Source organism: Sinocyclocheilus grahami, unplaced genomic scaffold (assembly GCF_001515645.1).
Source record: "Sinocyclocheilus grahami isolate Dianchi unplaced genomic scaffold, SAMN03320097.WGS_v1.1 scaffold69.1, whole genome shotgun sequence".
Taxonomy (NCBI): domain Eukaryota; kingdom Metazoa; phylum Chordata; class Actinopteri; order Cypriniformes; family Cyprinidae; genus Sinocyclocheilus; species Sinocyclocheilus grahami.
The window spans coordinates 1645762-1671833 of NW_015505248.1; the positions used below are offsets into that span (position 1 = coordinate 1645762).

Here is a 26072-nt window from a genome sequence, read left to right on the forward strand (position 1 = left end):
CATACTTATACAGATTATACAGTTAAACCAAATTCTTTTGAAAAGCTTGCTTAAGGATAGATTTTGTTCAATTTGTTCATGTTTTTCACCCACTGACTTAATGACTAATTGATTAACTAGTAATGACTAATTAAACTATTATGGCCAAACCATCACGCCAATAAACACACAGTAATAAACACTGAAAGTCAAGATTAAACTGTTTATTATAGCGAACTGACAGGATTTTACTGTCTTTGATTTACCGTTTTGATCCATGTCCTCAAGCACCATTTTGACTAACATATTTCAGTTCCCGGTTTTACCGCTCATCAGTCGCTGCTCAATGTTGTGAGAACATACTCGAACAAAACCCTCCAGTTTTAAAAGAACACATTCCAGTCAGTTTCAAAAATCTCTCTCCTCTTCGTGTCGATTAGTTTTCTTGTATTTTCTACACATATTCCTGTCATGAGCGCCGCAAACACGGATAGACTCGTCTCATGCGCTATTCCAGCTGTTTTCAGTTCGCACTCACCACATTCACTGCTGCAGTTTTAAAGGAACACACTCCAGACAGTTTCAAAGTTGTCCCTTGTCTGCGCTTCAATTCATTTTCTCCTATTTTCTACACGTTCCCGTCTTAAGCACCATAGTCACGAATTTTGTCGCACATGTTTTTGCTTAATCGCTTGCAAATATAAGAGGTCATACATACCCTGTAATATTAGAATAGGTACCCCTTAGTTTCAAAATACAGTAGAAATAATTTGTAATTTTACAGTTTATTACTCCTTTATTCTCCAAACGTTGCATATTGTTACCTTATACCTACATGGAGGTACTGAATAGGTACACTGTAATTACAAAAAAGTTATGCTGTAAATTCTGTTTACTTACGCAGTACATTGCGGGTTGTAATCTAAAGCGTTACCCACTTTTTAATGCTTGTGGTTTGATAGTTCAGGAAGTTCAGTGGGTTTAGTGTCTCAAGACGTTTCTCTGTGACCTCGAGGTGAATTCAATTTATCAAAATACATGCCTCCCTTGAGGTACTGTCCTTGGCTATCCATTTTAGTCTCCCTGGTAGAGGCAGCTCAAATATGTCCCGAGTCAGTTAAAATTAATTTTCATTATAAAGGAAAAACTGCATTAATGAGATTAATGGTGTGCAAAGATGTCTATGTTTACTGTGATTTATTGCTCCTGTTACACAGCAAATCATGCCGAGAAATACCAATTAGATGCTCGAGCACTGATGAGAACGTCCCCGCAGATGTCACAAGGTTCAACAACGGTGGTGGTTCCTGAGTCCCGAGATCACAGAGGATTGCATTGAGATGAAAATAAGATAATTCTCACTACTACCTGCCATAATTTGCACACATTTCATAATGTAACATTGTTAATGTGTATGTTAATGATTACAGCAACATTTTATGAGAATGTCTAATTACGCAATTACTGTACCTGGAAGTACCGATACTATGAGAGTGACGTGCCCTAGGCTGTTATGCGGAAAGTTGCTTCATTATGGTGGCCTGTGAAAGAGCTGTAGATGGGTTCGGCTCACAGGTACACTATATGAGTCAGAACACAGACCCACGCAAGGACAAGAAAACCTCACACCACTGCCACACAACATCTGCGAGAGTGTGGGTGGGCGGGTGGAGTGTGCATGTTCACATGTGTATGCTTACAGCATGTGTGTGTGTCGTTGCTGTTTGTGTGAGTATACGTGCTATGTAGTGATTTTTTTCTCCATAGAACAGAAGAAGAAAAAGAGTCTGTTGTCAGAAATAATTGACAGATCTGATAATTGCATGCAGCTGCACATGCTTTCACTATACAGCAATTTATGACAGAGGCTGTATATGCAACAACCTAGTGACCCTACACACTACACAATGCACACTTAAAGGGATAGTACCTTTTATGATGGATGGATGCACTTTTTTGGGCTTCAAAATCTCGACCACCATTCACTGCCATTACAAAGCTTGAAAGAGCTTGTATTCGTCTGAAAGAAGAAAGTCATATGCACCTAGGCTTGAGGGTGAGTAAATCATGGGGTCATTTTCATCTTTGGTTAAACTATCCCTTTAACATTACACCCTGTACACTACATGTAACACTATATGTTACACAATAAATACACTACACCTATATGCCACAACCTATGAGCTATACACTACACACTGTACAGTACCTTCAGGTTACACAATATGCTACATCTTACACACTATATACGACTTTCTACACACTACAATGTGAAAACTTTAACAGTCGGGTTGTGGAAGTAAAAAACCCTTTCATTCTCTCCATAGGAGAATTGATTTTAACAGTAATTTATAAACCTTTTAGGACAGACCTATAATGTGGGCTACAAGGTTGTTAAGCGATGATATATGGTTGTGTTAAACCCATCAGCCTGTATTATTTAAATAACCGTGTTTAGCTTTACAGTAAAATTCCAGGTGAAAAACTACATTACCCATGATTCTAAAAAGAAATATCCACCAATTAGAGAACTGTGACAAGCAAATTGTGCCAAAAGAACACTTTAGCACCCACCCATTCTCCCTATGCACTCGAACCACTTAAATATTTGTATATATATATATGCACATTTTTCAATAAACATAAAATATATTGTTTCTACATATTATCAACATCTTTAAATTAATAGCTATACACTCTTAAAAATAAAGGTGCTTCAAAAGGTTCTTCAAGCGATGCCATAGAAGAACCATTTTTGGTTCCACAAAGAACCATTCAGTCAAAGGTTCTTTAAAGAAGCATCTCTTTCTTACCTTTTTGTAATCTGAAGAACCTTCTTTCACCACAAAGAACCTTTTGTGAAACAGAAGGGTTCTTCAGATGTTAAATGTTCTTTATAGAACCATTTAGACACAAAGGTTCTTCTATGGCATCGTGAAGCACCTTTATTTTTAAGAGTGTATATTTCTTTATCCTTTTTAATTATGTAATTCACAATGCTCAATAAGATTGGAATTTCTTAATTAAAGTCTTGTAACTTTCTCTTTTTCTCTGGTTTTAAAATACTTCCAGAACCAGGGCCACTGAAAAAGTGGGTCTGCACTGTTACAATCTATATGCTACAAATTATACACTAGACCTATTATATTCTACACCTGGCAAACTGTACTCTTCAGAATTACTCTAAACTCTTCAGGCTATACAATACTCCGCTTTACAGTAAACTTCACATCATCCCTTCTTCTTTGACCTTGATGATCTTCTGTACCACTAATAACAAACACATCAATTAAAGAATTAAATAAGCCGAGATATTCAAAATTACAGTAATTGTAGTCTAATAGGATTTCATTTAAAAAGCTCAGTAGTAATTTACATTTAGTACTGTACATTTTTCCAATACATGCTTGCTTTTCCTCAGAAACGGACTTGCTTTGGGGAATGATTCTGACAGCTAAAAGCAAATATTTGTGAGATGAGATTACAGCTACAGTAAATCAAGCCTAAACCTGACCGAACATTTCATCATCAAAGATGATGCAAATCCTGATTTCATGTAGGTGTGGATGTCATCTAAACGCCTGGAAGGCAAAGAGTAATGATGCTTCTCATATGCACAATAACACAGATGAATTATTGGGCCCTTTTCTGGCTGCATCTTTAGATTATGACTCTGGGTTTGCATGACTGATTGCAATGTTTGCCATGTTCTGATGTTGGCCTTCTCAAACTATTTGCAACATTGTGCAAAATCATCTCTATGTCCATTTATAGCAAAGCTCAAATGTGTGTACAAACCCACAAAAATACACAAAAACAGATACACCCTTAGAAAATGAGAGAGAGCAAAAGATGCTGATTCGCAGCGACACATTGCGTGTAACAGGCTTCGTCGTCACTGCGCTGAGTAATTTGACATTTAGCCCCCCTCACACGCCTCCCACCCCACATCCCCTCACAAAACACAGCGGAAATATCATACCTCCAGCTTCAACACGCTGACAATGTATAATATAATGTGCAATTTGACGAGTCATTAAGTTATAAAAGACGTTCTAATAAAGTGATAAGACATTTTTGGACTCAATACAATAACCTTTTCTTACTGTCATCTTTCTTTCTGCATAGTTAAATCTCACCAACATGTAAAGACTTGTTAGGTTGTGTACATCCATAAACTAAGAGAATCCATTTGCATTAATTTGAGCTAATTCATGTGTGTGAACAATGTGTTTGTGTGCATTTAGTCCTCCTGTCATTTTCAGTGGTGCTCAGATAGCATGAAATAATATACAAGCAACTTTCATGCACTCTTGCCAAAATATATCACAAAGTTCAAAGTAAAACAGGTAACTCAGATTCAGCCCAATACCTTAAACATCTAGGAAAAAATGTCATAACATTTGTAAGTCGCTATCTGCTAAATGAAAAAAAAAAAGTAAAATGTAAATGTATAATATCCATTTTTGTTGATTCACTCCACTATTAACCTTTTAATAACCTGAATAAAACACATTTTAATGCAAAGCCTAAATAAATATTTATTCTTACATTTTTATTTGAAAAGATATACTTCAGCACTTGCCAAATATATCCTTTTAGAATCATTTATGATACAAATGTAAATTATATACCTGTAACAATATAAAAATTGCTTTGCATTATTTGCTTTAAAATATTGTGTCTGTGTGTGCATCATCTTGAATTCTGATTTTTAATATCTATTTTCCATAAAAAAATCTACACAACTTCCCTCATGTGCATACACACACACACACACACACACACACACACACAGTCTTGCACATTCTGACCTTTACTTCTACATGTGACAGAGCTCCTCGGGCCAGTGCATCCTCCTGAATCCACATTACTGCTGTCCTCAGCCTGTCATACTGTCCGCAGGCTATTCTTTATTTAGAGTTACATCACAAAACCACAATCAAACACACACTATATACAGTATACACACACTCAACTTACATGCATGTTTTATTTAACTCCAAACACACTTGCTGGTCATGTGAAGTAGAATGCTGTAATGGAAGGACACAACTATTCCCATATGAAACAGAATGGAACAATAATGCAAGTATAAAAATATTACACTACTGTTCAAAAGCCAGTGGTAGGTAAAAATATTAAGAAGCTTAACTGTTCTCATCATTGATAATAAAAAAAATATATTACTTGAGTACCAAATCAGTATATTAGAATGATTTCTGAAGAAACAAAAAAGATTTCTAAAGGATCATGTGACACTGAATAATGGAGTAATGGCTACTGAAAATTGAGCTTCGCCATCATAGGAATAAATGAAATTTTAAAATGTATTCAGATAGAAAACAGCTTTAAATTGTAATAATATGTAATAATATTTGCTGTATTTCTGATCAAACAAATGCAGCCTTGGTGAGCATAAGAGTATTCTTAAAAAAAAAAATCAAACCAACCCCAAATCACACTTTTAAAATCATAATTATATCATAAGTATACATAAGTATCATACGTTTTAAACTTTGCCGCATAAATATCCCATATGTGAGGAGAGATATGCTGCAAGTTCTTCAATGTATATGATTTTTGCCTAGTAAATGGAAAAAAATGGCAAATATAACCATAAACTGACACTAAAAAAAAAACATTTAGGGATGAGAATATCATACAGACTAAGTTGCGGATTGACTAATCTGAGCAACAGGATAGCCAAATGCTAACAATCATTAAAAGCACCTAAGCAACAACTCCTAACACCTTAACACCCAACATCTTAATAACCTAGCATCAAGCAGTGAGTTTAACATGCACAATATTCATTTGGGATGTAGCAATTAGGAAGAGGATGATGACGATGATAACTTACAATGTTTTTATTAAATTGTTAAAAACAAATTCAGTCATATTAAAAATATTTTATGACATGACATCCATATGCTAGTAGTCAATAGTTAATAGATTACACTAACATTAGGCTGCTTTTAGCCTTACCCTGGAGTTGGTTCACTCTCCGGCTATGAAACTAAGTAAGTAAATAATTAAATAAATTAGCATGAAAATATTGTGTATCAGCGAACTTACAGAGTCATAGGAAAAATCAGGTTAGTCACAGTGAAGAGGACAACAAACATCTGTTTGAGCGTGTCTAAAAGATCCAGGTTGAGCCACCAGGGAATGTCTCCTGAGAAAGCCTCTGTTTATTCGGAGTGATGCGCTTTTACTTTGAGTTACTTGTTTGTCTGATGGTTGCTCAGAGTCAGCGAGAAAGAGAATGGGTTAGGTAAAACATGGAAACAAAAAAAGCGTCTTAAGGGTTCTCTTTCTCTGCTCTGCACTTGTGGAAGGAGGGAGGCTGGGCCAAAGCATATGGCTTTGAAGCAAAGTGGAAGTAGATCTGTGGGTCTCCATGGAGATGTTCTCATGTTCTACCCAGTATAGGGGGGACAAAAACAATAAATAAATAAATGAAATCTGCACAGGCCGCAATTATTGTAAAATTGTACAGTTTAAGTCAAAAATAAAGCACTTACAACTAAAATCTAAATGCTACAAATGAATTTACACATTACAACATTCAAATGTACAGTATGCAAATGTTGATATTTGCTTAAGATTACATTTTACAGTGTTATTAGATGATTAGTGTATTAAATACTAAACTTAAGTGAATGTTAGATAATGACAAAAGTAAGATAAAAGTAAAAATAGAAGCTCTAGTGGGCTCAGCATGATATATATTTTTTATTAATATTTTTATTAAGCAAGTATTTAATTGATCAAAAGTAACAGTAAACACATTAATAGTGTAACAAAATATTTTTAAATAAATGCTTTTCTTTCAAATTTTCTATTCATCAAATAATACTGAAAATGTATCTCAGTTTCCACAAAAAATACTAAGCAGCACAACTGTTTTCAACGTTGATAATAATAAAAATGCTTCTTGAGCACCAAATCAGCATTTTAAAATGATTTCTGAAGGATCATGTGACATTGAAAACAGGGATAATGGCTGCAGAAAATCCAGCTTTGCCATCACGAGAATAAATGACATTTTACAATAAATTAAAATAGAAAATGATTATTTTAAATTGTAATAATATTTCACAGTATTACCATTTTTATTGTATTTTTGATCAAATAAATGCACAGTTGGTGAGAATAAGAAACTTCTTTCAAAACCATGAATAAAATTCTAACAGACCCCAAATTTTTGAACAGTAGTGTAAATTAAAAAATGTCTAATAATGGTAAATAACCAATGTGCTATTTGGTGCATTCATAGTGTGTAGGTCTGTAGGAGCGAGGATTAAAATGGAAAAACAGACAAACAGAGAGAAAGAGTGAGTGACAGTCTAAAAGAGAGAGACCAGCTGTGTTTATAACTGCAATATTGGCATTTCGTTAAAGCGCACAGTAAGCACATTTTCAGTGCTTTCTCTACTCTGATTGTGCAAATGCAGCTCAAATAGCCAGAGAAAGAGATCTGAAACTGAGCCTTTGAGGCGAGGGAGGTGTAAACTGTAAACAAAGGCCATTTAAGAGCACACAACTCAGAAGGCATTGTCCAAATCAGAAGTTCCTATGAGAACACTGACCGCTCCCATGTGTCTACAGTAGACACTGTAGGATAAATGTAGAGGTTTGACAAGTAAGCAGTTCTGCTCATTAGAGGAACATGAATATGACTAACAAAAGAAAAAACTCTCTCTCCCACCACAAAATGTTCACTATTGAGGAGGATAAAGGCTTTTATTATTTGTGCAGAACCAAAAATGGTAAGTCAGTTAATGTTGCAGCTTTCCATGAACAGCTGTGGAAAGTTCAAGTGGTAGAAAGTGGTTAAATGACCAAGCTGTGTGCCGCATGCTGAATGTTCATCTTTCATAATGTGCCGTATTTGTTTTCTACGTGTGTGTTTTGTGAATGTGTGTACAGTGTAGCCGCCTGCCTAACTACCCACGCAGCATCGCAACATGGGCATCCCACTGATTAATCACTGTTTTTTGTTCTTTCTGGTGTCCCTTCTCTGTCTCATGGCTTTTATGTGACTGTATTCCTTGCTGTTGTCTTTGTATCATCTTTTCAGGCATGTTTAGACTTGTGTAAGGGGACACTTGTATATTTATAATCAGACCCACAGTGCTAACATGACAATTCTGTGGTTCTTCTGTGAAAATTTGTTTAAAAAATGTTTTTTGCCTATACAATTAAAGTCACTGAGGAGCAATTCTTTCATTGAATGGGCAAAAATAATCAACACATTCTTATAAATGTAGTTTGAGTGATGAATGGAGCTCAAATGTAGTTCAGGCAGACCACGGCGTAACTCCTCCCACTACAATTAAATAGAGACAGAGCGACACGCGTCACAATCTGAAAACCACGCCCACCGGGGGGAAAACAATCCAACGCTCTCCATTGATTTTGTATTGCGGGAAGCTGCCTCCTTGTCATTTCTGACTTATAACAAAAAACAGAACAATGTCTAAAAGCTGCTATGTGACAAGGTGTACAGTAAACAAGCTAAAAAACCCAGAACCATGTTTTTAGAGAACTACGCCCACTGGAGGGAAACGTAATCGGCGTCAGGAAACATTCATTAGTTTTAACCATGTGAAAGGATTATTTCACCACCCTATGTGAACCTGAGAGGAGGAGATATATTGAGAAACTAAATTTTATTTTGAATGTTTCCTGTCACACAGACAAATGTTAAGTCAGCTTTGAGTTCTGTCGGACAGACGCATTAAGTCAGCTTTCAGTCACTATATTAGTTCATCACAAACACTCACACAGAACAGTTTTCAAATGGATGAAGGGATTTGTTCCCTGCCGAATTTCCCTTCAGATTCAGTTTAGTGATCTTGAACTCACAATTCACTGCATCGACCAGTATAAGCGGCCTGGTTGGAAGTGACTTCAGAACAATTCAGTCGAGATCAGCCCTCCCTACATGAAGAAGTGTGACATCAGTAAAATCAAGCATCTTCATCACATCTGAATGTACTTCACTCTCCATTCATCTGAATGTGTCTTCATAAGCTAAGCTAAGTTTTCCTTTTATGCTCATACTTAAAAGTTAACAGGTTATTGGCAACGTGCTTGTCGGAGCATATACTGTTTAGCAAATTGTGTTTATCATTGGAACGTTTTCGTTGTTTGTCTAAGCTGTGTTTAGGAAACGTGCTGTTGATTAAAGCTTTTTGTGTATTATTGGAAGCATACTTGTTGCTCAGGCTTTTGATGATTGGCAATTGCCTGCAGTTAAGGAGACAATGATCGCCTATCTTCAAGTAAGCTAACCGTTATACTCCATTTTATTGGGGGGGTGGGGCAACATTACCCGAGAACAGCATTCCCGATTATAATTTAAATATGCTATCTTCGCTGTGCTGAGACAAGAGAGCATCATCAAAAGTTAAGATTGGACAGAGAATGAGTAGCTGCGCTCCCTGATTGATCTTAGAATTGGGGTTTCAAACCTCACTGAGATTTGCTTGTGGACAGCTCAGAATCTGAACCCTTCAGAGCAAAGCCTGCCACCAAAATAATGTTCAGGACCTCTACAATCAAACAGAGTGGTCCTGACTGAAAGATAAATTAAGTCATATAGGTTTGGATGAATGACATAAGGGTGAGTAAATGATGACAGAATTTTCATTTTTGGGTAAATCAATGTTTTTCATCAGTTTTAGTTATTATTTATAGTATGTATAGTTTAATTATTTTGGTACTTCAATTGAAACTAGACTAAATTGATAACACTTGTGCTCTTAATAATTGAAAACATGATTATAATATAATAATTAAAACATGAGACTAAAACGTCTGTTGTAACCATGGTCCCCCGAAGGGAACGAGACGCTGCGTCGAAATAGCGTTTCGACACAGCTCGAGTTCCTGAAGGGGAACCTTGGTTTTGGTTATCACTTTGTCAATTATCGTAAATTCAGGAATGACTCTTGCAGTCTGTAATGATCATTTAGGGCATTCATTCATGCATTTACTGTAAACAATGTTGTTATTCCCAATTTGTGTACATGTAGTAAAAACCAGGTTTGAATATCAGAATATGAGCAAGACTTATTCTCTAGTGTAATGTGTAGACTTCTATAGCTGTATTAAAGGAAGAATAGTTTTAAACAGTAGAGTAAGGAAACCCTCAACCTGTGCCAAGGCGCCAGGCTGGTGTTGGAGACGGGTGGGGGAGCGGGCATCTGGACACGAGCGAGAGCTTAAGAGCACAGCTCACTCTTTAACGGCGAGATCAAGGAGATGCTTGGCAAGAAACACAGCCTCCTAAAACACCAGGACCCCACTTGGAAACATTCACGCAAATCCGCCCACGAAAAAAAAAAAACACAAACAAAAGCAGGCAGGCCACGCTGTGTTACGGACGCAAAGCTGCTCCCTTTACACCTCCTAACAGCAGAGCCGGGTCGTTACACACTGAGCTCACTGCAAATACAATGTCTCACCATGGAAAATGACCTCCTGCTCTGTTTTATTTCTGGAGAGATGTCAAATCATAAGTTTTGGTTTATATCACCATCCATAAGACTTGACATACCTCTGTATTCACTGCAGATTAAGTGTTCCCCTCAAGCCTAAAACACTTTTTTACTTTAACCACATATAAAACATAAAAGTCATGCCAACACATATAAAATAACAGTATTTATGACATACAGTCGCCCCAAAGTATTTGGACGCTCAAGCATCATTTAAAAATATATGCATTATTTCACTGCATTGGAAACCAAATATCAAACTAAGTAACTTCTCCAAACAAATAACAATAAAGTAATTTCCACAATTAACTTTTTCATTTTTAATTTTTTTTTGCCATTTTTGCCTATTTTTTAAACAATTTTTGTCTCAATTTTGAATATACATTAATGTTCAAAAGTTTGAGGTCAGCAATATATTTTTTAAAGAAATTAATACTTTTATTCAACAAAGACTTTAAGAAAGTATTATATTTATCATATTAAATTGATAAAAAGATGCCTATTTCAAGTAAATTGTTCTTTTAAACTTACTATTCATCTACAAGTTCTGGAAAAAAAAAGTATTACACAAAAAATATCAAGCAGCGCTGCTGTTTTCAACATTGATAATAATAAGAAATGTTTCTTGAGCACCAAATCAGCATATTAGAATGATTTCTGAAGGATCATGCGACTTTGAAGAATTGAGTAATGACTGCTGAAAAATGTAGCTTTGCCAACACAGGAATAAATTATATTTATAGATATATTAAAATAGAAAATATTTATTACAAATTTAAATTGAAACAATATTTCAAAACCAGGGCCGTCCTTAGCTGACGTGGGGCCCGGTGCGAGGTATGGAGCACCCCCCTAAGGACGGCCCTGTTCATAACATTACTGTATTAAAATACTGCATTATTTTTTTCAACATTGTCCAAATACTTTTTGGTGCCACTATATGAAAGTTCCATGTATGAAGTTCCTGAGCAACAAATAAACTGAGCAGTGGAGTGGAATTAGATACTAACAGTGTGCTGTAGTAGATCCCATCTACTGTAAACACATTGCAAGAGGGGGAAAGAGGAGAGCTTTGAAAGAGGGAGATGGTCAATCAATAGACCCGCACAGTATCTTTGTTCACCCTCGCCTCTCCCTCAGAACTGTTCTAATTGGCCTCTTCACAATATCCAAGTGTGTGGAGAACGATGTAGCCTAGTGCATCGAATTACACAGAGGATCTACACCAACTGTGCAAATAAACAATGAATAACAATGAGGAAAAATAATGAGGAACAGATTGGAAATGTCAAATTTTTTATACTAATTCTGTCAGAAATTAAAATTGGGTGTGAATGTGTTTACCATGAGATCTTGTACAGACATTAACCAAATTTAAAATCAAACTCGGTCATAGCAGCTAATAGAGTTGTGTTCTGCTGACTTTTCTTAGAGCACCAATATTTTTAAAAGCCTTAATGTCTTCATTAGGTGACGTGTCTGGTCTTCACCTTGGCCAGAAATCCACTGTTAACCTTTGAACTGGTCACTGCTCATGGGTCTCTATGGTTTGAAATACACATTATGTTCTCTAGCCAGCGATCCCCAAGAGAAACAATAGCAAAGTCTGTGCCAGCGAGATTCCCTCATATGCAACAAAAGAGTTAGTGTCTGACTTACTGATGACAGGAGAGTCCTGATACAGGACTAACACCTCTGTGGACTCACAAACCAGAGGAGAACAAATACAAGATATGAGACTATTTCATTTTAGAAAACATCACTTGATCTTAAAGCTCATAGAACCTAGTTCACACTCCGATACACATCCCAATATGGAAATTCTACCCTCAAAAACAGATTTTCAGAAGTGAAACTTGGCATGACTTCTTGCTTAATCATATTGAGGTGTTGTTTCCATTGTGACATTAGTCATCTGTCATGCTAAGTTCCTTACAAACAACAATAATTTTCCTGTTTCATCTGTGTTATTGAACCAAAAGAGCTGGTAGGTTGTGTGAGGTTTTATGTGTATGTTGTGCTAAACCTCTTACCGGGCGGTGTGCAATTCTTTTCAGCATTGGGCCCAACCTGCACCTCATCAGTATAGTTGCTGTCAATGTCAAAGTCCTGCAGCAGCCTGCGACTCTCCCACCTCTCACTATCTTCAGCTGAAAGACTGGAGATGCCATAACCTGTAAAACACATGGAAAAATCATTTCCATTAATCATGGCAAGATTTACCTACAGCAGACTTAATTTGGTTGCAAAAGATATGACGAATTCTCATATTTGACACAAATATTACAATCCCCTTACAAGGGGCCCACTTTCAAAACATAAATATATACACAAATTAAAATAATTATATGACAGTCTATGTGTAAAGTATTATCTAAAAAATATTCACTTTCTATTAAGTTGGCACTTTTTTGCCTCTAATCTGCCAATATAATTAACACTTCCGTTTGGGATTGGTAAGATTTATTAAAAATTTTTTGAAAGACGACTCTTATTCTCCTGCATTTATTATATAAAATAAATAGTAATACAGTATTGTGAAATATTAGTACAATTTAAAATAACTGTTTTCTATTTTAATAAAAATAGAAAGATAACTTTTTTGCAGCAATGTAAAATCTTTACTGTTGCTTTTGGTCAATTTAATGTATTTATTGAGTCTAAACATATTGCAAATGCTGAGTAATACCCATGCTGGCTGCGTAACCAAGCATTTTTTAAACTTACAGCAAAAAACTACAGTATAAAAAAGAATGCAGATAAGTTTGTATACTGAATGTAATTTGGACAGCACAAATTCATAACAAACATATTCACATAGAAAAGACAGAGAGAGTATTTTAGTCGCTCACCCCTCTTCCATACTTATTCTGTGAGTGTGACAGTCATTCACATTTATTAAGTAGTCGCTTTTATCCACAAACCTCCGACAGACACTTGATGTGTGTAGATGTGAGTGACACTCGTTCTTGTCTTGTACTTGTTCCTAATCTATTATTATCCAGAGTTATAATACAAACTAAAATTCTCAACACAGCTGAGTTTCACAGTCACGGATCTAAGTTAGGCTCATCACAGTGTTGTTTTGGGTGGGTTTGACCGGTCCAGCCCAGTATTACTGTGTGATATCTCCTGTTCACACTGCATTCACAGGGACATAGCGAGCCGGAATGTGTTACATACTGTTAAACTCTCACAGGCTCCACTTCTCATTTGTGTTTCTGTGAGCAGCAGAGCCCCGGAAGTCTGCTGGCGAATATTCATGAGGGCCGTCTGTGGTGCGGAGTGAAGCCGAGGCGTAATAAAAGTGACATCACGCGGCGAACGCTCCTGCGGCAGCGCCTCTGTCCTGGCTTGTCTGGGCTGGGAGGGGGTGATTATTCTGGCAGCACTGTCATCTGGGTCGCTCTGTCCTAAAGCGCCTCTGCCCTTACTCCACTCCACTCAACCGTCTTCCTGCGCTACTCTTTTCAGAAAGCCCGGACCCCACTTACCGCTCAAGTCGCTATAAATAAAACCTCTATATTTATAAAAAAAAACAAAAAACAACAGCACTCACGATAGGACTTCAGGGCTGCAAGGCGCATTATGACTTGACACATTTTGACATTGTGATGTGATGTGAATAGCGATACAGAACTGGGATATAGTTGTAAGGAGAGCTTCAGAACACCCTGTTCTTCTTCGGCACTAGGGCTGTCGCGATAACCACAATATCGCAATACCGCGCTATTGACGAACAAACCGCAGAGGAATGCAAGAACCGCAGCAATCGCGATTTTTACGTGTTTTATTTTTTCGTAAGGTTATGCCCTTCTCGTTTTACACAGGCTCCATAGATTTGCACTTAACAAGCCTAAACAGACAGTGAATGAGAGAGAGATCGACTGATCGCGTGTGCGATTACTTGCGTCTGTCCTCCAGGCCGAGTCATATATATTTGTGAAAATAGGTTGTCATGTCCAAGGAAAGTGAAATCTCTGTCTTAGCATCGACGCATAGCTGGTCAGCTGAGCCTTCTAAAGTGGCGCTCAAAGTTAAAATGATTTCAACAGTGTGTTTCATTATGTCTCTTTGACTGACTGAATGAATCAGCGTTTTTGAACGTGTAATTGAATGACAGTCCCTTTCCAACACCTTGTGGCGCAGCACTGACTGACAGCCCGTCTAGAACGCTCGCAGGTGGAAATATCAATAGAAAGTCTCTTGTCCAGTCAGATTAGAAGATCAGATTACAACTAGGCTAACGATAAACTAACGATCTTAATGTCAGGTTTATGTTCTGTTATACGGACCGTTATTTTGTCATTCTCTTTTGTTTACTTCACTTCCTGTTTCAACGCTATTTGGTTTCAGTTTCATTGTCTTCTGAATATGACCTCGTCTTAAGTGCTTAACTGCTCTTAGGAACCTTAAGTGCAGCAGAAATTTTTTTGTAACCTTGGCCAGATCTGTGCCTTGCCACAATTCTGTCTCTGAGCTCTTCAGGCAGTTCCTTTGACCTCATGATTCTCATTTGCTCTGACATGCACTGTGAGCTGTAAGGTCTTATATAGACAGGTGTGTGGCTTTCCTAATCAAGTCAAATCAGTATAATCAAACACAGCTGGACTCAAATGAAGGTGTAGAACCATCTCAAGGATGATCAGAAGAAATGGACAGCACCTGAGTTAAATATGAGTGTCACAGCAAAGGGTCTTAATACTTAGGACCATGTGATATTTCAGTTTTTCTTTTTTAATAAATCTGCAAAAATGTCAACAATTCTGTGTTTTTCTGTCAACATGGAGTGCTGTGTGTACATTAATGAGGAAAAAAATTAACTGAAATGATTTTAGCAAATGGCTGCAATATAACAAAGAGTGAAAAATTTAAGGGGGTCTGAATACTTTCCGTACCCACTGTATATATATGTACGTATGTACGTATGGCGATAATACCGCATACCGCGCTATTGAGCCACTCAAAATTACCGCAAGGGAAATTCCCTCACCGCGACAGCCCTATTAGGCACTGATAGGAAACTTGAGTTTGTCTTCATCAACAAAAAGACAAAAAAAGGAAAAACTGATCCAAGCACTGACATTCCTATTGGAAACTGTTTAAAAATTCATCATCCCCTGAGATGCCAAAAGAATCATGTAGTGAAGTGAAGACGGTTGTGACATTTTTGGAAAATGTGACACCTTAGCGTCTTCCTCATAGTAAAGAGACAGCAGCGATCTGTCCAGGACATGAGAGGTGAGCAAGTGAAGCACAAAACTGAGCCACACAGATGCTTCATTGGTATATGTTCCCTCCATCTTTCAGAGGGGAATTCACTGCGCCGCTTATTTGAACACGCTGTCTCTGTTACTAGGAATTATATAAATTAGATAGCAGCACAAATGTGCACACAAAACATATGCTGAATGCAATTTGCACACTGAAATTCTTGATTTTGCAGGCCAGTTCTGAGTGTTAGTTTGCGGAGGATGCAGCAGGCTAGGGCTAAAGTCCTTTTGAGGCTAGTCAGTCAAAGTCCCTTTCGAGGAAAGTCATTTCACTCAGCGGCCATAATTGCAATGTGTCTGGGCAGCTGTTTCAGGCATGCAAGAATAAATCCTATCTATTTGAATAAGGAAATACTGAAATATCAAAAACTTACCAAATTCACATGTAAATAATGTATTTCAAATCAGCTACAACATTTGGCATGAACTATCCCATAAATGTTATTTCTTAAGCTCAAATAGCACTTAAAAAAGCATATTTCAAGTTGGTTCAGCGAATGCACATGTGCAGTCCCAAGCGTGTGGCTCAGGACACTGACTGTTTCTATGGGAACTGGAGTTTCTAACAGCAGCTGCAGCGATGCAATGACCAGTTGGCGACTGCCTCTTTTTTTTTTTTTTAGAAGGTGGAACTTATTCTGATGTATTGCACACTTTTTCCTATTACTAGTAATATGAGTAAATCTTGCTAAATACATGGTCTTTAAATGGTGGCCATCGTCTACAGGTAGAAGTAGATTGCCTATAACTGAATGGTGAAAAACAGATTGTTTCAGTATTTCAAATCAGCAATAAAATGGTACCAAAAATTAATCTAAATGTTGAAATGTATGATGCTCAATGATGGGTAAATGTGTGCTTACACATTTGTGTATATCTGTATAAATGCTCTTCTCCATAATTTGTACATCATTTGATTCTAATTTTGGTTAAATGTCAAGTATGGTACAACCCAATTTAGAACCTGGTTAAACTGGACTATGGGTGGTTAGTGAGCTGTTTTTGCACAGTAAAGTGGCCCAAATGTTTAGTGAGTCTTTATTTCTCACTCTCCAGGGCTAAAAACGCAACTAATTGGCTAAGTAATTAACCATGTAGGCTCCATTAGAATGAGCAGAGCTTAGGTTCATTGTCCCAGCTTCAATGGAAATAGTGTGTTTCTCTCTGACATGCTGCACAGAAATGGCATTACCTGTGCAGCGAGCCAGAATGCACACTGCACACACACATGCGGGGGGAGGCAGGAAGTTACTATGGCGATGTGACGTAACCACAGGGACCAGAGGAGAACAGTGACGACATCACGCTCAGATGAACACGGCTAATCGCACACAGAAAACACATCAGTACATGTGCAGAGGATTAAAAAAAAAAAACGCATGAAATAAAGAATATACTAATGATAAGGCACAAACTCAATCTCTTAAAAAAAGAATATTGCTTTTACATTACATCTTAAGTGTCATTGGATGCAAATAACTGTAATTCTTCTTAAACATTTATATTAACACAAGAAGGTCTGAGATACAGAAGTATTTTAGGCATTTCTAAGTAATGAATGTGAAAGTCTCAGCATGCAGCTGCACCAGAGAGCCCAAAGCACCTCTGCGAGAGACCCCATTAAAGAGAGTCATTCACTGAGATTGAAAATGCACATGTGGTGACTTGTATAAAAATTTTATAAAAATGAATAACTTGTAACAATCAAGCCTCACGCACCTTTTGACCAAAGTCAACTTTCATGATTTTGAGCCGTTTGAGTTTGAGATTATTATATAAGGATTAATAAATAAATATATAAATACATATTTCAGTCAAAGGCTAAATAAAAACTGTTTTCTATTTAATAGACTTTAAAATGTAATTTATTCCTGTGATGGCAAAGCTAAACTGCTTAATATTTTTGTGGTGATTGTTTTTTCAGGATTATTTGATGCATAAAAAGTTCAAAAGAACAACATTTATTTGAAAAAGAAACAGTATATATTTAATCAAGCATAAATAGAAAAAGCAGTTTAGACATATCTAATGAATAATAAGGTTTCTATGCACTACTGCACCAGCCCAGAGCACATTTGCACCATCACCTTAATCACCTTTATTACAAAATGTACAAAGACAAAAAAACAACAATGACCATTTCCAAAAACTACATATAACATATTACATAACCAGGTTCTTCACCCCCTTGTTTGTTATATCGACAAAGACAACATGGTGCATGTCATAAAACAAAAAGCCTCTAGCATGATGTTAAATGCCCAAACCCCAGAGATAAACATGCCTTAAATGTGTGAGTTTTACAATAAAACAGCATAAAAATTTAGCTGAAAGGCAAGGACGCATTATGGCAAAGCACCTCCCTCTTCAAAGAAAGAGCCGTAAAGTGCTTGTCCTGATGTTCAAGGTTTGAACATCAAAGGTGATTTCACAGAGAGCAAACATGACTAAGACAGATTATGCAACTTTACTCTTTTTACTGCAATGCTATTTCAGGGGTCGCTGTTTGCAGATGCAAAATTATCTTGAATGAGGTCAAATTACAAAATAAACTATAAATTAATGGAAAAGTCTTAACTAAAAGACTTTAGTGTCACTCGATGCACTTGTCATCCAACAATAATGCTCATTAAAGATTTACTCAAATATGATACTGTAATGGGCAGCATCATTAATGGAAAGGGTCTTATTTACTTCTCAGTAGTATTTTACTCACTTCTAAGTAATGAATAACAAGATCCCTAGGTGCATATGCCCCAAAGAGAGCCACAGAAAGTACTGATCATCATTCCCAAGAGTCCTCCATTATTTGCCGAGTATCAAAAGCTATATACCTGCAATATCACACTAATTTAGTTAATTGAAGTTTCTCACTCAAGCATACACTGTTTAATATTTGTGCAACTAGTTGCACAAAACAGAATTGCAAACAAAACATTTTTGGACAAACAATTTATCCCATATCAAATTCACACCTTTGGATGAACCAATTATGTTTTCTGAAATAAAAAGAATGCAGTTCCTTTTGGTGCCACTAGTGGTGGAGAAATCACATTCTTCACCTTTAACCATACATAACTATTTAGCTTCAATAAATGAAATGAATTTCAAAAAAGGTTATTTATATAACTATGTTTTACTTTACTTTTACTGGTAATGATCTACAAAGAAAGCCTGTCACTCACAGTGTTATTTCTAAGAAGAAAGCTTGCAGATGCTTGTGCTATATACTTCGCACAAGAAGAAATTAGATTGCTCTATCTAGCCACATCTGCAGCACATCACCTGAGGACCTGTCCCACAGAAGACTGTCCCAGATAGCAGCTGTTGCGAAGAGGAACTACCCGGGAAATTCTATCCTATAGATTCAGAGTGCCCTTACACATCTGACCCCATACTGTCAAAATGGATAAATATAACACTACATACTTCCACTCTGTCAAAACCGTAATTACCTAGTTTATCTTCATTAGGCGAAAACTTGAATATGGCACAGTAATAGTCAAACAAAGTTAGAGAGAGAGGAGAGGTACAAAGAAACCAGAAGAGAAAAGGAAGGTAGAATTTAAGGGGTTTTGGAAACACTGTATTACATTAGTGACGTTACAGCATTAAGGCAAACATCTGCTTGGATGGGAAACAGGGACCCCCAAGGGATTACTAGGGAGTCAGCAGAAAATATCAGATCTATCTATCATTTAAGAAAAAGATCCATATAATATGTAATAACCATTTCTTTTGGATTTAACAAAATGACAATATAAATGTGTCACACTTCTCGGGAGGCAAGGAGCGAGGAAACACGGAGATAACTTCAATTCACAGTCTTTAATGTGCACACGGGGAACGTAGGAGACACTGGAACACAAGGAATGACGTTTGAGGACCGACAAACACTAACTGAAAGGACTGGGGCTTTTAAACACTGGGTGATTGGGAAAACACAGGTGCAAGGAATGATTAATTAAAGGGAACACAGCACACCTGGGGAGGGAAAACACAACACAAAAAAGTCCAGGGGCGTGACAAAATGCCATTTTTATTAGTTTAATAAAGTGTTGTCTTTATAAAATCAAACTGTTCTTTTAAAAGGAAGGCAATATTTTGCAAGGGGAAAGGTGAATACAGAATCAATACATATAAAGGAAATAAACTCCATTTGGGATTTCTTGATTCTTGAAAGTATTGGAGATAGAGGTGGGTCTCAGGAAAAGCATGGGAACCAAACTATCAGAAGTGAATCTATGGTGGTTATATATAAAGTCAGTGATTGGGTATCAGTAATGGCTCGTTTATGGATGTGACAGGCCATTAATAGTCTCATTAGTGACTGCTGGTGGTGTGGCTCCTGCTGTGCATGTCTGCTGTCAGCCAGAAGAGCTGGACAAAAGCCCCATCTCTACCAATCAGTCTTCAAAGGACTGGAGGGTAGTCAGGAAGCTTTGAGGCTCTGGGCAAACCAGTGAGAGAGATGGTTTCTGGGACGTCACTCAGTGTAGCTTCACTACTAAATCATACTAAATGCATACTAAATCACAAAAATTCACACTGATATTTGTCTACAGTAATGAAAGCTCTCAGTGGTCGACTAGTCAAGTTAAGCAATGAGGTTGACTAATTTAGCCACATTTTGTATATTTTAATTTTGATGTCATGTCCAATTAGAGCCAGGTAAACCCAAAACCAGCATAATAATACAGTTATGAACAGTTAAAGAGTTTTGAATATTAAGATAAAATTAGAAAACAGGTTTACACATTAATGCACATTGCTTATACTTCAAAATTAAATTTTTATTATCAAATACAAAACTTCAATCAATATAATTTAAAATGACTTAGATCACAAATAATGTTAATAAACTGCCACAGTTATGTTGTCAATCATACTCTATAGGACAAATTGCACAACATCGTCATATCCATTACACTTACAGTTCTTTAACCATGCCATTTTATCTTCAATCCCCACATTTCAAGTGCCACATTGTGACGCAATAACAAGTCAAGTATTTACCAGCTTCAGATACTGTTCGGGCCTATTCTTGCACACCATTTTTCTTATCATCTTAGAGATTTACTGAAGGTAGTTGAGGTAAGGGTAGTCAGATGACACATTCTTCCTTCTAATTTAACAAGATACACAGTCCCAGATGATGAAAAGCAGCCCTACTCACACTAGGTTTTACATTTGTGCACAAAACTGCATTGAATTTTGTCTTGCTTACAAAATTTGTCTTGGTGGCACAAAATGTCTTCCTACATCATTGCTTGTTTTGGCCACCCTCCCATACAGGCACCTTGGGACAATCACAACTCCACCAAAACAGATATCTATTGTCAGTACTCTCTTCCTCAGCAGGTTACATTACAAACCAAACATACCACCTTCAAATATGTTTCAACTGGGGCTTTATGTAATCAGACAGAATATCAAACAAGGGCTTATATAAATTCAAAGCAGTCAAAAGATTAAAGGCTTAGAACTCATTATTCTTTCATAGTGGATTTTTAATATCTTAAGCATATTTGTCTTTTTTACTGAGCAGAAATGCTTATTTCAATGAAAGGTAATCCTGTGTGAAAAGTAATGAGCTAGCTTCTCATATCCTTACTCGGAATTTGCACTACACTGCATGGTAGTCAGCTCACGTTTGATCTAAATCAGACAATTAAAAAGCTAATCAGTTTTTCTTCCCCTCTTAGTGCAGGTAAAAGGCTATCTGAATGTGCTAGCACTCACAGTGTGCACTGGGTTCCATGCTAATTGCTGACAGCGGAGCAGTTTAGCTATTTGAAATGTGCTATATCATCACTCAGAACTTTTGTTCAACTATCATACAGTGGCGAAGCCAGAGGGGTGTCCAGAGTGGCACTGGACACCCCTGACATCTAATCGGCCACCCCGTGTGCCACCCCAAAATTTAATATGTTACTATTTCATTTTCTTTGTTTAATCTTACTGAAAGAAGAATTTATTCAGTTCGGTGTAGCTTTCAGCCTCTGCTAACTTTTATGTACGCGATCTCACATCACACGTTCATTTTCTTACGGAGTGAAAAACATCGCAGAGCAAAGAGGACATAGAAAACGCGCTGACAGACAAGACAGAGCAGGTTACTTTTGATAATACGAAACAAAGTCTCGGCATTCAAATTCTGTTAATTTTATTAAGAATTTCAAATGATAAATAAAGTTTTGGAGCTCTTTAGTGGCGTGACGGTTCATGTGCGCTCCCGCTTTGCCTCAGTTCAAGCAAAGCAGGACTGCATTATAATTAGCATGAAATAAACATGAATGAACATCTGAGGGCATGTTGAAAATACAACTTACTGAATGTAGTGTCTCAAGTAATCACCCAATGAGTGTTTCAACCGTGGAAAGACAGCAGCTTAAAAACATTGTCACATAACCATTCAGTGTCCATAGCAAGAAAATCTACACTAAAGAGGAGAATTTAGCAAAAAATACATTTATTATATTTTTACTCATAATTACTCTGTTATTATAATTAATAAAACAAATTAGAAATTAAAATGGTCTAATATGAACTTGTATACAAATCAATTGTTACTTTTTACCTTAACAATAAGGTTCCCTGTATAGTTTAGTTTAGAAAAATTAATCAAACTTAATCACAAGCTTGTTAATTATTCCTGAATAATTCTCACACCAGGTTGAACTCAAAAGTTGGCAACCCTGTTTGAAGTAAGCTGAAGTTTTAGGTTTAGTTTAGGTTTAGGTTTAGGTTTGTAATATTTAAAAAATTCACATAAAGTTAATGTTAGATATTTTGCTCCAACTGCTGGTTAATCAGATGATAGAAATAAGAGAAATAAGTTCCAATAGACTAACATTTGAAGTTATGGTAGGAATGTATAGCTAATGTGGGGTAGTAATCAGCAATCGCGGGATTTATTCATGCTTTTTTATGCCAGGTTGGAGTTATACACTGATTTTCTGTCATGGTCTATGGACCCCCTGAATTAGCCTTGGCCACCCCATGTATAAAACTCTAGCTTTGCCACTGCTATCATAATTATATGTTTTGAGAGATATGAAAAGGAGCATATTATAGGTTGCTATGTCAACAAATTCAGTCAAATACTCAACAAAGACATTTACTTAATCAGTTTGATCTTGTTCTCTAGAAAAAAAAATCCTTAAAACAAGAGAAATTATTATGCAAAATTGTGTAAGACAATTAGACTCAGAGAATATATGGTGAATTAAGTTTATTTTATCTTACTGCATTGATCAAATGCTTTAAAACTAATTTAACTGAAGAAATATCCTCTTAAAAAAAGTGAATGTACAGGCTTTTAAGGATGTTTGGAAATAATAATACAAATAATAATAAGAAATGTTTCTTGAGCAGCAAATCAGCATTTTTCTGAAAGATCATGTGACTCTGAAGACTGGAGTAATGGCTGCTGAAAATTCAGCTTTGCATCACAGGAATAAATGACCATTGTCCATTGAAATGCAGGCTACTACAGTTAAAACAAGAACATACTGTAACATCATCTAAGAAGAACTATGGATAGTTACTTCAACAAATGTTCAAATGGTTCTCTATTGCATAACACTTGCAATAAATACAGATAAAGACAGTAAACATGGGAACAACTTCTCAAGTCTGTCTCTCTCTGTCTGGCTTAACTAATTTAAACAGATGGAACCTCATCTCACAACTCACAGCACCAAATAGGGGCTGCCGCACACAGGCAATCAGACTCAAGGTTACCCCCCCCTCCCACTCTGAAAAACATCAACATACTAGTATCTGTAATGGGAACTGAAGAACATATTGTTTTCAGTACGTAACATTTCTGGCAGGTCATCCCGGTTTGCAGAGTGCCCATACAACATGATTGTCCTTGCTACATTACAATGTGTGGCTGGTTTTCATCTCCATATGTCTAAAATATTTTAAACATCTGTGTGCAATCCGTCTGCTCGCTTACTGGCTGGCCAGAGCCTCTCTAGGAGATGTTCAGTGGTCTTGCTGTGTTCAGCTGAACTGTGTGTTGCATTTGATTTACTCGGTCAGAGCGGTTTTGGCTTTAGCAAACTCCATAAACAGATGCAATGCAGGGCCTGAGCCGCTCTTACCGCAGCACAAACATAAAGAAGGTGGAGTGTAGGGGCATTATAAATCACACCTCTAATGAGGACATTTAGAGCATGCTATATATGTAGTGAGAGAAAAGGTATGTAGGGCGCCCCCTCCTCCCTGAATTAATGACCTGCGCTACACGTGAGGGCAGCGGCAGGAGAGGCATGTGGAGGGATTCGGGAGGAGCCGGCAGATAGAAAACCCCTTGCTGTTTCTCTCTCTCCATCGCCTTTTCACCTCGTCATGCGCTCCAGGGTGGCAGCTGCCTCCGTCCTGACTAAATTGTCTTGTGTATTCCAAAATAGACCGCTAGCCTAAAATAAAGCTATTGTATTAATTAGGGACGTTCTATTGGGGGGATTCAGTACTTTTAGTTAATTACTGAGAAACTACTGATAATTTTTCTCTCTGGTTATTCAAGAAACTAACAAACTGTCCAAATTAAATGAAAATATTACTATATTTACTTTACGAAAACATTACAGGAGTAAAATAGGTTGCTATTTGGATTTCACATTGATTTTATTTTAAATCATAGGAAGAGATCTTTGTAATTATTACAAATAAGATCATTATCCTTATAATCTTTAATTAAATAAATATATTAAATGACAATAACTTGCTCTTCCTCTGAAATTTGAAAAACTTTAAAACATTAAATCTTACCAACCCCAAAATTTTTAACAGTAATGTAATTATTAAAAGGTTTATTTACGATCATGGAATACAAATTAAAATCTATCAAATTTCTTAAATTCAATGTCATAGGTTTTTCAGTCTGAAGTTTTGAAGTCTGAAAAGACTTTCCCTTTCTGCTAATGCCACTGAGGCTGCAAATATTACTGGATAACGCTAATCAAACTAGCTATTAACCATTATTTTAGCAAACTAACGTTCAGGTCTGGCTCCATTCTGGTATGTAACGTTGAATTTTCACAATACAATCAATTCACAACCACTAAAAGTCCTGCTGTACATTTTTACTTGCTAAATAGCCTTTCACTAGGAAATATGTCACATTACAGAAGTAAAATTAGGGCTGCACAATTAATCGAATTTCTAATTGTGATAACAATTACGGATGCCACAATTATGTAATCGTTCAAAGCAGCAATTAATCGTTCTAGGTCCACTTGTGTTATTCTGTGTGCTTAAGATGTGTTTTCTTTTCTTTCTACAGGTTATCTTAAGGGTTTTCCATTGTTTTTAATTTTAGTATAACATTATAATACAATGGATATTTTTACTTTTTTATTTAAAGAAAAAAACAATCCAATGTATAGTTGATATTTGAGGCTTAATACCATAGGAAAGCAATACAATTTTTTCAGTTGAGAGTTTTTCAGTGAGTTTGTGTCAGTCCTGTGTCTTGTGTTTTGTTGCCCATTTCCTGTTCCTATTATGTTTATTGATTCCAGGGGTTTCTCATCTTCCCCTCGTCATGTCCTGTCAGGGAGTTCTGCGGGCTTGCTGTGACGACGGCATTAGATGACGCCACCATCAACTCTCTGTTCTGGCACGGGGCCAACTACCATCGCCCCGTGGACCTCCCAGACCACGGGACTAAGCTGGAGGGAAGGGATCCTCTGGTGTCTGGAGAGCGTCCGGCCCCGAGCCAGAACCAGCCCGCCGTCAAGTCCGCCGGCTGTTCCTCAGTCAAGCCCATCGGCCGCGCCATTCACCTCTAATCAAAGGATGAGGAGAAAAAGACTGTTCTCTGCCCTCATCCTAGCCCCAGAGCTCGCTCCAGTGTCGGCTCCAGCCCCCGAATCCAGTTCAAAGAGGGCTCCTGTCCCCGAATTTAGCCCAGAGAGAGCTCCAGTCCCCGAGTTTAGCCCAGAGAGATCCAGTCCCTGAGTTTAGCCCAGAGAGGGCTCCAGTCCCCCAGTCCCTGAGTTTAGCCCAGAGAGGGCTCCAGTCCCCGATATTAGCCCAGAGAGTGCCGAGGACAGGCTCCATGAGCTCCCTGTTCTGCCATGGCCTCCTGAACTGTCTGCTCCGCCATGGCTCCCCGAGCTCCCTGTTCCGCCATGGCCTTCTGAACTGTCTGCTCCGCCATGGCGCCACAAACTGCCTGATCCGCCATGGTCTCCTAGCCTGCCTGCTCCGTCATGGCCTCCTAGTCTGCCTGCTCCGCCATGGCTTCCTAGTCTGCCTGCTCCGCCATGGCGTCCCGAACTGCCTGATCCGC

The 26072-nt window shown here is 37.3% G+C and overlaps 1 protein-coding gene across 3 annotated transcripts in view; it reads right to left on the reverse strand.

Annotated features, from left to right (window-relative positions):
- LOC107585340 (sodium/potassium/calcium exchanger 3) overlaps positions 1-26072 on the reverse strand; it is a 75523-nt gene that overhangs the window by 40733 nt on the left and 8718 nt on the right. For all 3 annotated transcript variants that reach the window (XR_001609235.1, XM_016272341.1, XM_016272340.1), the window contains exon 2: positions 12524-12664. Coding sequence is in view for 2 of the 3 variants with exons in the window: in XM_016272341.1 (XP_016127827.1) it covers positions 12524-12664 (141 nt within the window). In the remaining variant the exon portion in view is untranslated. The remainder of the gene's footprint in view (positions 1-12523; positions 12665-26072) is intronic.